General features: G+C 44.6%; 1 protein-coding gene across 1 annotated transcript in view; it reads left to right on the top strand.

Moving 5' to 3' along the window:
* kif26ba (kinesin family member 26Ba) overlaps positions 1-18,120 on the top strand; it is a 379,843-nt gene that overhangs the window by 104,901 nt on the left and 256,822 nt on the right. Inside the window, exon 3 of the mRNA XM_048536110.2 lies at positions 3,798-4,340. Coding sequence (XP_048392067.1) covers positions 3,798-4,340 — 543 coding nt within the window. The remainder of the gene's footprint in view (positions 1-3,797; positions 4,341-18,120) is intronic.

Genomic DNA, 18,120 nt, shown 5'->3' with positions numbered 1-18,120 from the left:
AGAGGCACAGCCTCTATAAAGTAGTAACAGTTTTAAGCAATAGCTGGACCACTTGTCTTCCAAATGAGCAGCTTGGCTTCATTTGCGAAAAAAAACCCCTTAATTGTCTGGATTTATAAGGCCCTTTCAGCAGAGCCTCATCGACAGTCTCTCAGAGTTCCTGACCTTCTGGCTATAATTACAGAGCTGCTCACACCCACATCATCATGGCCATCACCACGCCTTCATTTTATTCTGATTCCCCCGCCGTATATTGGTTGTCGAGATTCAGTGCCCATCCCTCCTATTTTGCCTGATAACACTTCGAATCATGGCAAGCAGGGAATAGTTTGACACAACCCAGTGGCCTGCTGGGAAGGTACAAAATAGGAGCAGAAATTGTCCAGGCATCCTCTTGAGCCTGGCCTGCTATTCAGTCGGAATTCAGTTTTGGTCCCCGTTATCTAAGGAAAGATGTACTGACGTCGTAGGCAGTCCAGAGAAGATTTCCTGGGCTGATACCAGGTATGGAAGGACTGTCTAGGGAAGGGAGGTTGCATTCGTTGAAATTTAAAGGACAAAAGGAAGGCAACTTTATTAAAGTTTGCAAGGACTGGGCAGGTTAGTTGTGGAGAGGTTATATAGTCATAGTCATAGTCATCGAGATATACAACATGGAAACACATCCTTTGGCCTAACTTGTCCATAATATCAGATACCCTATCCATTCTCCCTGTGTCTGCATGGGTCTCCTCCCACAATACAATGATGTGCGGGCTCGGGTGGATTGGCCATGTTATATTGCCTGTAGTGTTCAGGGATGTGTAGAGTAGGTGGGTTATAGGTGAATGGGTCTGGGTGGGATGCCCTGAGGTTCGGTGCGGACTTGTTGGGCCGAAGGGCCTGTTTCCACACTGTAGGGATGCTATTCTATTCTGTTCTGTTCTAAGTTAATCTAGTCCCATTTTCCGGTATTTGGCCCACATCCCTCTAAACTCTTTGTATTCATGTATCCATTTTAATTGTAACTGTACCAGCCTCTACCACCTCCTCTGGCAGCTCGTTCCATGCACTCACCACCCTCTGCGTGAAAAAGTTGCCCTTCAGATCCCTTTTAAATCTTTTCCCTGTCACCTAAAGCCTGTGCCTTCTAGTTTGGCTCCCATACCCTGGGGAAAATACCTTTGCTATTCACCCTTTTGATGCCCTGCATGATTTTATAAACCTCTATAAGTTCACCCCTCAGCCTCCAATGATCCGAAGAAAATAGCCCCAGACTATTCAGCCTCTCCTTGTTCAAAACCTCCAACCCTGGCAACATCCTTGTAAATCTCTTCTGAACCCTTTCAAGTTTCATAACATCTTTCCTATAGCAGGGAGACCAGAATTGAACACAGTATTTGGAAAGTGACCCAACCAATATCCTGTATAGCCTTCCCCACTCCTGTACTCAATGCACTGACCAATAAAGGCAAGCGTACCATGATGAAGGGTCTAGGCCAGAAACGTCAGCTTTTGTGCTCCTGAGATGCTGCTTGGCCTGCTGTGTTCATGCAGCTCCACACTTTGTTAACATCCTTGTTAATCTTTTCTGAGCCCTTTCAAGTTTAACAACATCTTTCCTATAGCAGAGAGATCAGAATTATACGCAGCATTCCAAAACTGGCCTCGCCAATGTACTGTACAGTCACAACATGCCCTCCCAACTCCCATTTGCAATGCACTGGCCAATAAAGGCAAGCACAGCAAACGCCTTCTTCACTATCCTGCCTTCCTGTGACTCCACCTTCGAGGAACAATGGACTTGTGCTCCAAGGCCTCTTTGTTCATCAAACAGTCCCCAGGACCTGACCATTATGTGTATAAGTCCTGCTCATTTTACCAAAACACAATACCTCACTTTTATCGAAGTTAAACTCCATCTGCCACTCTTTGGTCCATTGGCCCACCTGATGAAGGTCCTGTTGTACTCTGAGTTAACCTTCTTCGCTGTCCATTACACCACTAATTTTGGTGTCATCTGCACACTTACTGACCATTACATCCGATGTTCACATCCAAATCATTTATATAAATGATAGAAAGCGATGTGTACCCTTGTGGGAGAGTCTTGGTTCAGAGGCAAAATCTCAGAAAGAGATGAGGAGGAATTTCATGCTTGAGAGAATTGAGAATCTGTGAAATTTGTTACCACAGGGGTCCGTCAAGGCTGGGTTGTTAAGTATCTTCAAGGGAGAGATAGACAGTCTTTTTTTAATCAATAAGGGAATTGGGTTGTGGAAAAATGATAGATTATCAGATTAGCCATGACCTTTTTGAATGGTGGAGCAGAGTCAATGGGCTGAATGGCCTACCTCTGCTTCTATATCAGTGTGATCATGGCATCTTATAGGTAATCAATAACTGTGCTTCCAGCACTCAAGAGGTAGATGTTGAAGGGGTATTTCCCGTCGTGAGCAAGTCCCGAAAAAGGGGACATGGTTAAAATTAGAGGTCTCCTATTTGAGAGGGCACGAAAGAATTTGTATCTCTCGGAGGTTGGTTTGTCTGTGGAATTCTGTTGCCCACAGAGAACGGTGGAGTCAATGCAAAGAATTAGGGAATCTGGAAATCTGAAATAAAAATGAGAGTGCTGGAGAAACTCACCAGGTCTGACGGCACCTGTTGAGAGAAAAACAGCGTTAATGTTTCGAGTCCAGTGACCTTCCTTTAGAACAGTGGAGGCTAGGCCTTGGAAACAACCCATGACTGAGCTGGACAGATTTTTGTTTGACAAGAAAGGTCAAGGGTTATATGAAGGAACAGCGGAAAGTGATGTTAAGGGCTGCAATGGATCAGTCATAATATTACCGAACGGTGGAGCAGGTTTGAGGGGCCTAATAGTGTGTTTCTGCTCCTGATTATAGTGCTCTAGTGTTGTGTTCTAAATAGGCCTCAATTTTCAACAGGTATGGTGCCCTCACTCTGTAATGATCCCCATGTAACACCAATAATTGGGAGTGATGCCAGTTGAGCGCTTTACCTAAATGAATGTTCTTTGGTTCGTGGACTCTGCTTGATGGAGTAGACTGAGCTGAAAGCCAGAATAGCTTGTTAGTTGGTCTAACAATGGTTGCCGCTGTTAAAGCCTTTCATAGTACCAGTCCAGCTTTATCAGCGTGACATTTAGGTGGATACCGTGGGGCGACCACTGAGGCTATCTCTGAGGGCCTGACAGGGATTCCGAAATGGAATGAGGGAACAGCTGACGGTGCTGTGTTATTAAGGAAGTGATAATCGGGAAAGAACTGGTTGAATATATGTTTATGTGTATGAACTAGTATGGGAGTGTGTTGAAGTTTTGTGATGTGTGAATTGGAAGAAAGTTCTGACTGGAAAATGATATGCATGACCTCTGGCCCAGCACCTGTGTGGTGTTTGATGCTGAGGGAGCACTGCATTAGCCGAGGTGCTATCCTGAACCGAGGTGCCATCTGCCCTCTCGGGTGAATGGAAATGATGCTATTTTGAAGAATACCACTTTTGAAGCAGAGCAGGGGAGTTCTCCATGTTGCCCTGACCCATATTTTTCCTACAGTTGGCATCACTGTGGCAACTAGTGATGCAGTTGTTAATCATTGCTATTAGGGGAGCTTGCTGTGTATAAAATGGCTGACATGTTACTATGGCGATGGCACTTCACTGCTTCATTAGCTGAGGAGGTGGGGGGGGGGTGCAGTGGGAATTAAGATGGTGGGTAATGCAAGTTCTTTGTTGAACAGTGGAAGCTGTGTGTCGCTCTCTCCATTCATGTAGCGCCTCCTTGTTTTTGTTGGCAGGACCCGGCTTTCTCTGCTCTGATCCACGACAAGCTGCAGGTGCCCAACACCACCCGCAAATCCTGGAATGAACGTGACAACCGGTGTGATATCTGTGCCACCCACCTCAACCAGCTGAAGCAGGAAGCCATCCAGATGGTGCAGACGCTGGAGCAAGCGGCTGCGTTGGAGCAGTATGACCCACTGCCAGGCTCCCCGCCGCCCCTCTCCAACATCCCCTCGCTGGTGGGCTCGCGCAACATCGGCAGCTTGCAGTCCTCTCGAGAATGGGCCTTCGTTCCCGCTGCTTATGCTGCCACTACCACCTATGCCAGTTTCTTGACCAGTAAGCACGGGGGCAAGCCCAATTCGCTGGGAATCGTCGGAGGGGCAGAGAAGAAGAGCGGGTCTCCTGGGCATTCAGTCACTAAGGCTGGCCTGCAGATGCCCACCAGTCCCAGCAATGGCAACATTCTGAGCTCCGTTGCCATCCAGGCCCATCAGTACCTGGAAGGAACATGGTCTGTCTCCAGGACGAACGGTGTGACGCTGTATCCCTACCCGGTAAGTGTTCGTTAGGTGCATGCTGCGCACAGGCATGTTGACACACACATAAGCACACACACACACGTAAATATGCACACACACGTAAATACCACACGCACACACACATAAACACACACACACACGCACACACACACACACACAAACACACACATAAACAAATGCACAGACACATACACAAATACATATTCACACATAAACACAGACACATACACACACACACAGATACACACATACACACACACAGATACACACATACACACACACATAAACACAGACACACACACGTATAAACACAGACACAAACATACACACACATACAGACACGCATACGCATAAACACGCGCGCGCGAACATTCAGATACAAACTGATGTATACAAACATACACACACAGACAAACATATACAGAGATGAACATACAATACCATACACAGACAGATACATTTACAAACACACATAGACGACACGTACACTGATGCACAGACATGCTCACACATACACAAAGTCACACTGGCACATAGACAAAACATACATACAGACATGTGCACACAACTACATGCTGACACACAAATATACAGGCATGCATACACACATGTACACACATAGACACACAAACACACACAGACACGTATGCAGACACACACAAATGCACACAACTACAACACACAAAGACGTATACACACACACAAGTATATACATCCCTCCCCATCCTCACTAAGTGCCTTACATTGTCTCCAGCTGAAGCAATGCTTTGTTTTTAAACTGTTTACAAATGCCTCCAGGCCCTTGCCCCCTTCTCTGTACCTCTAACCCTTTGAGGCTCTACTGTTCCCTGGGACCTCAGCCTAACTCCAATTCTGGTCTCTTGCACATCACTGACTTTGTTGGATTCGCCTTGGATGGCTGTGTCCACAGCTGCATTAGTCTAACAATCTAGGCAACCGCCGCTTGTATCTCCGTTTCTCCACCTCACTTTCCAGTTTTTGTTATGAGGTCATCCTAAACTCTGCTGCCCCATGACTTAACTCACACTCAGTCCCATTCACCCATCACCCTCAGTGCTCGCTGACCCAAGCTTGATTGTTAATTCTCATCTTTGTTTACAGATCCCTTCATGGTCTCACTCATCCTTACCTCTGTAAATTCCTCCAGATTACCAACTCTCTGAGATATCTGCGCAATCCCCTGAATTTTAATTGCTGTCAGCTCTGCCTGCAGCTGCTAGGGTACTGAACTCTGCAGTTACCTCCTTATATCTATGGTTCCCCATTCATCAAACAAGCTCAGTACTTATGCGAATTACTCTGAGCTTTCTTAAGAGAGTTAATAAGCTGCATAGACCCAGGCTTTGAGTGTAGGAGATTTAGGGGGTGCTCTGGCTGAGGGTTTAAGATGATCAGAGTACACAGTGTGACAAATAGAGAGGAACTAATTCCACTGGCGTGGGAAGAGGTAGTGGGGGAATGGGCATTTTGGTGGGGAGCCAGGGGTCGGTGGGGAAGTCAGGGCAGAACAGAGCAGAAACTCAAAATTAAACCCTGGCCCTTCAAGGTTGACAGTAGGAGCATTTCTCCCCACAATGGGCAGTGAAAATCTGGAACTCCCTCCCACAATATGCTGAGGCATCAGTTGAGCCTTATGAACTGAGATTTCAGGGCACTTGTTTGGAAATGGTATTGAGGATTAAGGAGGCCCGACTGAATGAAGTGGAGAGATTGCAGTGATTTATTGGGGAGCTGAATGGCCAGCTCCCTGCCATTTGTTCCACAAGCCTCGGCATTCTCTCTTAGTTCCGGTGTCTGGTGGTTTATCAAGACTATGGCAAGGGTAAGCATTCCCCTCCAGCTTGCTCTGAAGCTGGTTTTGGTCGAGGAGAGGGATCCAGACGGTCACTCTCTTGTTTATGGGATGGCCTCTAGTTATCATCAATGGACGTGCAGGAGGAAGACAAACCATAATCAAAGATCAAATTCTGTGGTGGTAAATCTCTGGAGCTGAAGCGGACACCACACCAGCTTGGTGACCACTCTGTCTGAGGTCCTGTCTGGGAGTCAGTTTTGACCTTTCAAATTTCATTGAGATGCATTGGAAGAAGATTGGAGCTTCATCTATGAGATGAAAACACCCTATGGCTGAATGTTCCAGGGCTCCTTGCTTGCAGATAGTGGTGTTTAGAAGGAATGATTATTGTAAAATTCATTTATTTAGATCTGCAGAATCTTATAGCACTGAAGTGGGCCATTTGTTCCAGTGTTCTCATGCTGGCTCATTGGAAGAGTTTTCTAATTGATTCCACTGTCTCCCTGCTCTCAAGCCCACATTTTATCCATATATTTCCTTTTTCATGTCTATCCATTTCCTTTTTGAAAGTTCCTAATGGGTCTTAGTCCACTGCCCCTTGAAGGCAGTGTTTTATCAATCGTCACAACTTGCTATTTAAGGAATGGGCATCATGGACCATTATTTATCAGGGCCCAGATGTTAATACTATAAGATATAGGAGCCCATTGAGTCTGCTTTATCATTCTCCTGCATTCTCCCCCTGAAATGGTCCCCTTACTAATCAAGAACCTATCTATCTCTGTCTCAAATATATTCAATAACTTGACCTCCACAGCCTTCTGCACCAGTGAGTTTCACACTTTTATCACTCTCTGGGAGAAGAAATTCCACCTCCTAGTCCTTGGATCCTGGTCTTTCTTACACTGAAATCATCTTATCCACATGTAATCCGTCCTGGGGTCTTAAGTATTTTGTAAGTTTCAGTGAGATCCCGCACATCCCACGCCCCACCCATTCCTTCTAAACTCCATCAAGTACAGACCAAAAGTCCTCAACCCATTCTCATGTGACAAACTGTTCATTCCCAGGATGATTCTTGAAAACCTCCTCCTCATCCTTCCTCAGATACAGAACCCAAAACTGCCCACAATATTACAAATGCAGTTTAACAGGTGCCTTATACAGCCTCAGCAGTAGATCTCTGCTCTTGTATTGTCGTCCTCTTGAAACGATGCTAACATTATTTGCCGTCTCCACTGCCAGCTGAATCTGTGTATTGACCTTCGGAGAGTCCTGAACTAGGACTCCCTGGTTCCTTTGAGTTTCAGATTTCTAAAACATTTCCCATTTAGATAACAGTCTATGGCTCTATTCTTGCTACCAAAGTGCATACCTCACACTTTGGCACATTGAATTCCATCTGCCATTTCTTTGTGTACTCTCCTACCCTATGCAAGTCCTTCAGCATGCTCCCCACTTCCTTAACATTGCCTGTCCCTTTGTGTCATCTGCAAACCTAGTTCCTTCATCTAGATCTTTAATGTATAACGTGAATAGTTATACATTCCCAACTCTGACCCCTGTGGAACCCCAATAGCTCGACTGCCATTCTGAAAAGCATCCCCGCTCTCTCTGTCATTTGCCAGTCCTCTGTCCATGCAACTACCTTTCCCCTATCGCAAGGGCTGTTATCTTATTTAGCAGCCTCCTGTGTAGCACCTTATCAAAGGCCTTCTGAAGATCCAAATGATCACTTCCACCACTTTGCCTAACTTGCTTATCTCCTCAAAAAATTCTGACAGATTGGTGAGGCATTATCCCCCCTGACTAAGCTGTGCTGACTCAGTACTATTTTACGATGCACTTCCAAGCACCCCAAAATCCCATCCTTAATAATGGACTCTAAAATCTTAGCAATGACTGAGGTCAGGCTAATCGGCCTATAATTTTCCATCTTTTGCCTCCCAATCCTTTGAAAACAGGGTGCCTCACTAGCCATTTTCCAATACTTTAGGACCTCCAATGATTCCTGAAAGATCACCAACAGTGCTCCACAATTTCCTCAGCTATCTTCTTCATAACTCTGGGATGTAGACCCAGTGGGTAAAGTTTGTCAGGCACTTCAGCCACCCTATTACATTCACCTTAGTGATGGCCGCTGCACTCACCTCTGCCCCTTGACCCCCCGAAGCTCTGATAGGCTGCTGGTCTTCCAGAGTGAAGACTGATGCGAGGAATCTGTTCAGTTACTCTTCCACTTCTTTGTTTCACATTCCTACTTCTTCAGGCCACATTTTCCAGCAGGCCAATGGCCACATTTGCCTCTCTTACCCTTTATATATCGAAACACTCTCTTGCAATATTACTAGCTAGTACATATTTAATCTTCTCCTCACTTATTGGTTTTTTTTGAGACATCCTCTGCTGGTTTTTAAATGGAACCCTAACCTCTGGCTTCCCATTAATTTTCATCACATTGTATGCTTTTCCTTTTGTTTTTAAGCTGTCCCTGACTTCCCTTGTTGCCTCATCCTCCCCTTCATATGCTTTTTCTTCCTCGGGATGAATTTCTCCTGCGCCTCCTGAATTATCCCCAGAACTTCCTGCCGTTGCTGCTCCACTGTCTTCCTTGCTGGACTCGGCTTCCAATCAACTCTGTCAGCTTCTCCTTCCTGTCTTTTTGTTATCTTTACTCGATTGTAGTACCGTTGTATTTGATTCCAGCTTCTCCCTTTCAAACTGCAGGGTGATGTCTGTCTTATTACGGTCAGTACCCTGTAGGAGTTCCTTCACTTTAAGCTCCTTGATCACGCCTGTCTCATGACTCATCACCAAATCCTAAATAGCCTGTTCCCTAGTGGGTTCACCACAGGATGCTCCAAAAAAAATTCTGTAGACGTCCAAAGATTCCTTCGCTTGGGGTCTGATACCAACCTGTTTTTTCCGGTTCACTTGAATATTAATATCCCCCATGACTATTGTACTAGTGCCTTTCTGACATGCTTTTTCTATCTGCGGATTTGTTCTCTCCCTCATGTGCTGATTACTGCTCGGGGACCTGTGCATAACTCTCATCAGGGTCTTTTACCTTTGCAGTCCCTAACCTCTATCCTCACAGATTCTGCACCTTCTGACTCAGTATCACTTCTTGCAGTTGATTTAATTTCATTTCTCGCCAACAAGGCGATCATTCAAATACAACACCCTCAGCCGTGCATTGACTGTCCCCATTCTCATGGTTCTCCCCCTGTCTGCTGTGCCTGAAGTTAGATTCCTGATCCCTTCCATTTTCTCTGTCCTATTACTTCATTAACCTCTGCTGAGATGATGAATATCAATGGGCTGTTTGCTGCTTGTATGCACCTCAACCTTCCATTGCCTCTGTGGGGGTGGCAGAGCTCTTCGTTGTCTTGGAGAAACAGTGGCATTGTGGTACTGTCCCTGGAGTAATGCTGTACAGGTGTGGGTTCAAAGCCCATCAGGACAGTTGTTGAAAATTAAATTCAGTTAATAAATCTGGAAAATAAAGCCAGCCACATTAATGGTGACCGTAAATCTATCAAAGGTTATGATAAAAACGTCATCTGATTTATTGATGTCCTTTAGGAAGGAAATCTTTTACCTGGTCTGGTCTACATGTGACTCCAGACCCACAGCAATGTGTTCGGCCCTTAACTGCCCTCAGAAATGGCCCAGCATGCCGCTCAGTTTGAGGGTATTTGGTGATGGGCGCAATTTTTGGCCTAGTCAATGATGTTCGCATCCTAACAAAGAAAAAAAAATGCAACTTTAGCTCATCTGCATCCCTCTACTCCTTTCATAAGAAAAGATTCTCAAGTCTCATTTTTTTCTTTCACCTTTCCTGAAACATTCATTCCCGATGTGTTGGCTTTTGTGAAGATCATAGACTACAAGTTGTCTAACAAGAGGAAAACTAGGCCAATCGGCCCATCAAGTCTACTCCATCATTCAGTGAGATCATGGTTGGTCTGGTAATTCTCAACCCCATGACCCTTGGTCACCCTACTGATTAAAAATTTTGGCTATATCAGCCTTGAATATATTTAATGACCCAGCCTTGACAACTCTCTGCAGTAAAGAAGTGCACAGATTAACTACCCTCTGAGGGACAAAAATTGCTCTACATCTCTGTCTTAAAGATGTGGCTCCTTATTCTGAGGTTGTGCCCTCTGGCCAACTGGTTTTGCAAGGAAAGGTGCAGCAGAGTGTCAAACAGATTGAATTTTAGGGTAGGTCTTGCTGTCCTGGTCTCTCACATAAAGACCGACAGGTATGTCTGTGTACGTGCAGGTATGCACATACTGATACATGCATGTGCACATGCACACGCTTTCTCTTACACACAAACGTGCACACACACTCTTAAACATACCTATGCAAACAGATAGACATATGCTGTGCCCAGTACGTGACTTTGAGCTAGTGACTGAGAAACCGAGGAAACCCCTTCTGGCTCCCATCCTCCCTCGGTGGAGAGTAGCCCCATCAGCATAAGAGTACCAAGGTCACATTGGTGCACTGTTTCCTTCTTGATAGCCCGGGTGCAATCAGATAACTCTACACTGACCAGAGATCAAACCTTGCCAGCACCAATGATCAGTGGCAGAAATTTACAGTTTGAATTAATAACCAGTGACATGCATTAGCCTGATTTGCAGCTGGTTTTGGGTAACGGAGTACACTGGTAATTAAATACTTTTGAACAATCTCCCTTGAGACACTTGCCTTTTAAAAGCAACACGTCTCATGTAGAGAGATCTGAAGTAGCCCTTCGCAACAGGTTAGCAAAGCCCAGAGTCCCCTCCATGCAACAGGTCAGTGGGCCACCTAATATAGACGAGCGAAGTGAGTCTGTCCACTAACAAAAACGAAAATTAATTAACGGCTACGGAGCACTTCCTTCACCAGACTATTGTTTAGATCGAGAGAGTATTTACAGCTTTGTGTCTATTACTAGTTTTGCTAATCATTTATCAACAGGTACGTGCTGAGGACTGAATAATTGCTTGTGAAGTTAGGCTGCTCCACAGATACTAGTTCCTAGATTAAGACCACCCACTGCATCCGAAAAGCTCATGGAAACATCATCCTGTGTTGAAGGTGTGATCAGCCTCACTGTTTCCCCAGCCAGTTCCTTGGGTTTGAGTGAGGGAGAGCTGGCGGAACCTACCCGAGGCTGAGCTGATTGCCGAAGGATCTAGCCATAGGATCCCCTTCCTCTGCCAATCCTACCCTGAGTTTTGTGCCCATCAGAATGTGTGAGGCAATGAGGAAGGCTGTAGTAAATAATGTGCACGTAAGTGGGATGCTGTGCTCTCCCCACACGTGGCACGGTTGGCGCTGGGGGATATTTAATTGGGGAGAGGTTGATGACTGGCCACGCTCTCACCTGTACCCAACTTCAGCCTGTGTTGGGGAAGGCTGTGGAGGTCCTCCAGCCCATTGAGGCCTTAAAGTGGGCATTTAATACCTGCTGATGGGCCATATCCTTCTGCAGCAGGTATGGACCCAACCGGGGACGGGGGTCTCACCTGGAGACCGTGACTGGTGAACCTGTGTGTGGTTGCTTGTGGCATCGTGGGAGTGCTGAGGAAGGATGTTGATTTCTGTACTAAAAAGCATCCAGACTGAGGTATTAGGGAGAAGGGCCCACTGGGACCTCTCCCAGTCCTCTCAAACCCCCCTTACCCCTTTGCCGAATCTCTCACCTCCAGCCTGGAATCCAATGGAGATCCTTGGTCTCGGAGAGGTGTAATACCAGCAGCAGCCACTGCTGTGCCAGTGGTGCCAATAATCAGTACCATTCTTACACCAGTGCTGTCTACAAAACCTGGGCTTTAATTGACTTCATCTCCTTCCCTACGGTGCCTTATAAACGGCCTTTAGAAAGTTCATTCACACAAAACCTGAAATAACTCTATAGAGGCTGGTATCCAGTCAGTAAGTCACCTCTTATTTACATGTACACAGGACACTGGCCCAACTTCCTTAGAGCGAGCTCTCAGAGTGACCAGAACTTCTGACACTCCTGTTTATATCTGTCAGTCACGTTTCCCCGACTGCACCAGGTTAACAGCCCCAAGCGGGGAATTCATGTTCTGTGAGGTCCACCTGAGTGACCTTGTTACAATAGCCACAAAAAACCCACTGCACTCCCTTTCTCATTGCACCCTTGTTTCTCCCTCAGATCTGTCAAATTTGTGAGGCAGGAACTGCCTTTTTGACACCGTCTGTGTTGCCTTCCTTTAATTAATACATATCTTTCAAAGCATTATTCCTGGAAGCCTAGATGTGAAAATTTGGAAGGCTAATGCCATGTGTGTAATGAACTGTGGATTGATCACACACAGAGTGTGGCGACCAATTCCACTCTCCATATTGTAAAATGGACATGGCGCCTCTGCAGAGGAGGTTTGCAAGAACAGTGCCAGGAACACATTTCTGGAAAGTATCGAGGGGCAGGGTTGCTTCTACATGATCCCTTTGTTACCTACATGACAGGATGAAATGCCAAGCAATTTTCCATTTCCCAAATTTTCCATTTCTCAGACTCCAGTCACTGCTTGCTGTTAACTCATACTTGTGCCTGTCACTCTGTAAGGCATTTCCAACCCTTGTACCAATCCTATCCCTTGCTGGTCCTACGCAGCTAGTCTTGTTTGAAAGTACAAATTTATCAGAACAGAATGCTACCCAGGGCAAAAGAGGGAGAAATCAGACATTAAACTGTGCCACCCATTAAAAAACACGCCGAAAGGAAACATACTCTACTCCTCACATACTTCTGGCTCCACTCACTTTATTAGGTGCAGAACAGAAAGGTGCAGCAGCATGAGCAGAAATATTTATTACAGATTAATGTATCAGCAGCAGGGAACGTTAGCATTGTTTAACTATATCACTAAATGTCCCAACTATTTCCACACACATTTCTAAGACCAGGCAGGTACACGCACTTTCTCCAACACACACAGACACGCACGCACACTGTGAATACCTGCTCTCAAATATACCTGTACACATGCTGACACACACATACATTGAAAGATGCATATGTGCAAACTTATATTTGCATAGACACCTTCATGTGTAGACTCTCACACACACACACACAGACACACACAAACATTTACATAAAGTATGTATAGATACATTATATATATATTTATGCACACACACAAACATTTACATAAAGTATGTATAGATACATTATATATATATATTTATGCACACACACAAACATTTACATAAAGTATGTATAGATACATTATATATATATTTATGCACACACACAAACATTTACATAAAGTATGTATAGATACATTATATATATATTTATGCACACACACAAACATTTACATAAAGTATGTATAGATACATTATATATATATTTATGCACACACACAAACATTTACATAAAGTATGTATAGATACATTATATATATATATTTATGCACACACACAAACATTTACATAAAGTATGTATAGATACATTATATATATATTTATGCACACACACAAACATTTACATAAAGTATGTATAGATACATTATATATATATATTTATGCACACACACAAACATTTACATAAAGTATGTATAGATACATTATATATATATATTTATGCACACACCACACACACATAGGCACACTTTTTCACATGTACACGCACACAAATACATGCATGACAACAACACATCTGTGTCCACATACATGAATACACGTACCCAGCGCAATTAATCAAACTCTTGCAGTGATATTGCACATTTTTTGACGTTCCTTTTCTACTTTTTGTTTTTTTTTTAAATTGTAGAGTTCTATTCTGTTCGTATTTTTCTGAAATGCTTCAGACCAGACAGAGTGGCAGAAGCAGGCCCTTGTGACAGGTCCCTCGGCCGGAAGTGAGCCCAAGGTCTAATGTTTTTATAGATCGCTATGTGCGTATATCATCGTCATTACCAAGCTGCGATTTCCAAAATGATCTTTCATTATTGAGGGCTGGACTCATTCGAGTTGCCTGTGCAGTGTGGGGAGAGATGTGAGAACCAGACTGTTGTGTGGAATGATTTCCAGGCAGCACTGATTTGTCCTTGTGTACATGTACTTTTTAATCAGAATCATTAGATGGTATCAAGGTTAGCCACATTGTCTGTGTGTGCCTTACTGTTTGATAAGGAACTGCGTTACCAGCTGACAAAGCACAGTCACCCACTACACAGGGCATCAGTGAAGCCTTGTAGATCTGGTCCATAATGGCCCACCCCATGATATTGATGTAGAGCCTGTGGGATGACAGCGGGGTAGACAACTTAATTGGCGGGGAATTGGACGAGAGGAAATACCAAGGAGGGAGAATGTATGACATGATTGAACAATATAAAAAAGCGGTCTCCATGCATACTTTTAAACTCTACTTAACCATCGACTTCACTGAAAAAGGGCTACAGTTTAAAGGTTGGTGTGTGTTTTTTGGCAATGGAAGGGTTACAGGCACACAGCCCCATTGTCATGTGGAGCAGAACCTCAGTTGTACTTGAGAACAGATCCAGTCTGCAGCCGTATTGCCCCAGGGCACACAGAGTGGTGCCAGTCACCGTCATCCATTGCTTTTGGCTGTGCGTTGTGTTCTCAGTGGCTCCACTAAGACTGTCAACTCAGCAACCCTGCTGCCTGCTGACCGAACTGTTTGTTACTCATTTCCCTTTCAACTCTCGATGTGAGAGTGACTTTATCTAGCCAGCTTCCAGATGATATGCCGACCTCCTGCAGCCACATTCTGCCATTTCACTCCATGCCACTGCATCTGCTGTCATCCTCCCTGAGACCAGGTGGGCAGCACCACACTCACCTATCGTTGTCGAATTCACCGACATGAGAATGAGAGGTAGGCCACTCGGCCCTTTGAGCCCACTGCACCATTCAATAAGATCAAGGCTGATCTGTGTTTAAACTTAGTTCTACATTCCTGCATGTTGCCAGTAATCTTTCATTCCCTTAGCAATCAATAACCTGGCCATCTGGGTCTTAAAAATGTTTAAATATTCTGCGTCCACTGCCTTTTGAGGAAGGGAATTCCAAAAACTTTCAACCTTCTAAGCGAAGGAAAAAAGAGTTTTGCCATCTTGTTCAAAATGGAGTCATACAGCTATACAGCACGGAAAGAGACTCTTCAGCCCATCTTGTCCTGCTGACCAGATATCCTAAATTAATCTAGTCCCATTTGCCAGCATTTGGCTCATATCCTCTAAACCCTTCCTATTCACACATCCACCCTGATGCCTTTTAAATGTTGTAATTGTGCCAGCCTCCAGCACTTCCTCTGGAAGCTTATTCCATACAGACATCACCTTCTGCATGAAAAAATTGCCCCTTAGATTGCTTTTATATCTTTCCCCTCTCACCTTAAACCTATGCCCTCTAGTTTTGGACTCCACCGCAACCCCCTCCTGAAAAATACCTTGGCTATTCCCCCTATCCGTGCCACTCATGATTTTATAAACCTCTGTAAGGTCACCCCTGAGCCTCCGATGCTCCAGGGAAAATAGCCCCAGCCTATTCAGCCTCTCCCTGTAGCTCAAACCCTCCAACTCTGGCAACATCCTTGTAAATCTTCTCTGAACCCTTCCAAGTTTCACAACATCCTTCCTACAGCCGGGAGACCAGCACTGTGTTTAGTATTCCAAAAGTGGCCTCACCACTGTCTTGTACCGTTGCAATATGACCTCCCATCTCCCAAACTCAATCCACTGCCCAATAATGGTAAATATACCTTCTTCACTATCCTATCTACCTATGACTCCACTTTCGAGGAACTATGAACCTGCTCCAAAATCTTTTTGTTCAGCAACACTTCCCAGGACCTTACCATTTAGTGAATAAATCCTGCCCTGATTTGCCTTTCCAAAATGCAGCATCTCACACTTATCAAAATAAACTCCATCTGCCACTCCTCGGCCCATTGGCCCCTCTGATCCAGATCCCATTGTACTCTCAGATGACTTTCTTCGCTGTCCATTGCACCTCCAATTTTAGTGTCATCTGCAAACTTACTAACCATACCTGCAATCCATCCTTATACAGGTCACTTCTACTCCGGGGGAAATTCCAATGATCCAAAAGTGTGAATCCTTCTCCCTTGTACCAGCTCTTCAGCTATGCATTCATCTGCTGTACCCTCCTATCCTACTCTCACTAGCTTGTGGCACCGGGAATAATCCAGATTGCAAGGAATGGTAGAGATGGGATAAATGGTCTCCTTCCGCGCCTATGCCTTACGCTTTAAGTTTATTGATCCCTGTCATGGACATGCTGAATGATTTGCCCAGATGTTGAGCAGTAAACTCGAATAAGTATGAGTGTTGGACACTTTTCCCTGCTGTACTTCAGAATAGCGTCACAGGATGATTTACAACCAATGGAGAGGGTGGGTGGACTTGGTTTAATATCTCAAGACGAGTTCCCTTGCTGGCACCTTGCAGCACACCCTCAGTGACAGTCCTGGTCAAACCCCTGGAATAGCACTGAACCCAAAGCATCCAACTATTCAGCAGGAGTGATATCCCTCAGCCCCGATTACCTTCACTCATTTAATTAAATAGATCCCTGTATTGCCTCCCACCCCGTGCTCCCCTTGCAATGTTCTTGACCACTGAGGGCTCAAATGTGAACTATTCTCCAGTTATCTGTTGGCATGTAATAGTAATCAAAAACAGGCCACTTGTCAAGAACATGAGTTCCCAGTAATGGCCAAGAGAACGACATTATCAGGGGAGGTTGATGATATTTCAACAAAGCACCTTCTGAATTTCAAGCCTGTAAACAAACACTGACTTTCTTTCTTCCCACAAAAAGGAGACATTTATTGAAAGCTTTTGCATTTGTTTCCAGTGTCAGTGGGGATTATAGAGACAATTTGGCACGAAACTTTGTTTAATTGGGAACGGTATCAGTCAGACACCGCTCCGTGGGCATTGTTCCAGAGAACTCAATAAATGTTAGTTAAATAGCACCCTCCTTGTTACAGTAATTAGGTAAGGATTTTACAATGAAAACATTTACAGTCCCCACACTCCTGTCGGTGATGCTATTATAAGTGCCTTGTTGCCCATTTAAAGGCACAATGATTGTGACCTGCTAATGGTAACCACTGCCACTCTCTTATACTCTCTCACGAGTCAAAGGTCACTTTTTAAAAAATTCCATTTGATAGATGATTGAAAACTGGTTGCGTTTTTCAGTGATTTCCTCTCAGCCTTAGGAGCATTGTAAAAATCGTCAAACAGGGATGATCATTCATTGAGCCCAGTGGCCATTTGGCCCATCATCCCTATACTGGCTCTTTGAAAGGGCTACAGAATTTGCTGTGTTCTCCTGCTCTTCCATAACAGTGCTGGAAAACGTTTATGTTCCCGGTGTTTATCTAATTTCCCTTTGAAAGTTGCTGTTGAATTTGCCTCCAGCACACTTTCAGGCAGTACATTCCATCTTACAATTATTCTTAATCAAAATAACTTTACAAAGGGAATTGGATTGCTACTTAAAGAGAAAATAAATTTAAGGGCAATGAGGAAAAAAACAGAGTGTCTAGAGAGCTGGCACAGGCACGGTGGGATGAATGGTCTCCTCGTGAGCTGTCTGACGTTATGGTTCTCCCTAACACAGCCCCAGGTGCACTGAAGCATTCCCTTCTCAACTGAGAATATTTTGGCAAAATAATTTACGATGCATTACAGTGGAAACTATGAGAGGGAGAAGGGAAAGAGAAGATGTGTTGAGGGGCAACTGAAGAAAGCTGAAGGGAGGCTAGTATGCAAAATGGATTTGATGGAGTGAATGGCCTCAGTGTGAATTAAAAAAAACAATAAGAAAAAAACGATTTGTATTTGCATTGAGCCTTTCACGAGGTCCCAAAGCATTTCACAGCTAGCGAAGCATCAGATCATAGATCAGAACAGCACAGGAACAGGCCCTTCGGCC

The sequence above is a fragment of the Stegostoma tigrinum genome, chromosome 9, assembly GCF_030684315.1.
Source record: "Stegostoma tigrinum isolate sSteTig4 chromosome 9, sSteTig4.hap1, whole genome shotgun sequence".
Classification (NCBI taxonomy): Eukaryota; Metazoa; Chordata; class Chondrichthyes; order Orectolobiformes; family Stegostomatidae; genus Stegostoma; species Stegostoma tigrinum.
The sequence above is the reverse complement of the archived record's forward strand: the minus strand, read 5'-3'. Positions and strand labels throughout refer to the sequence as shown.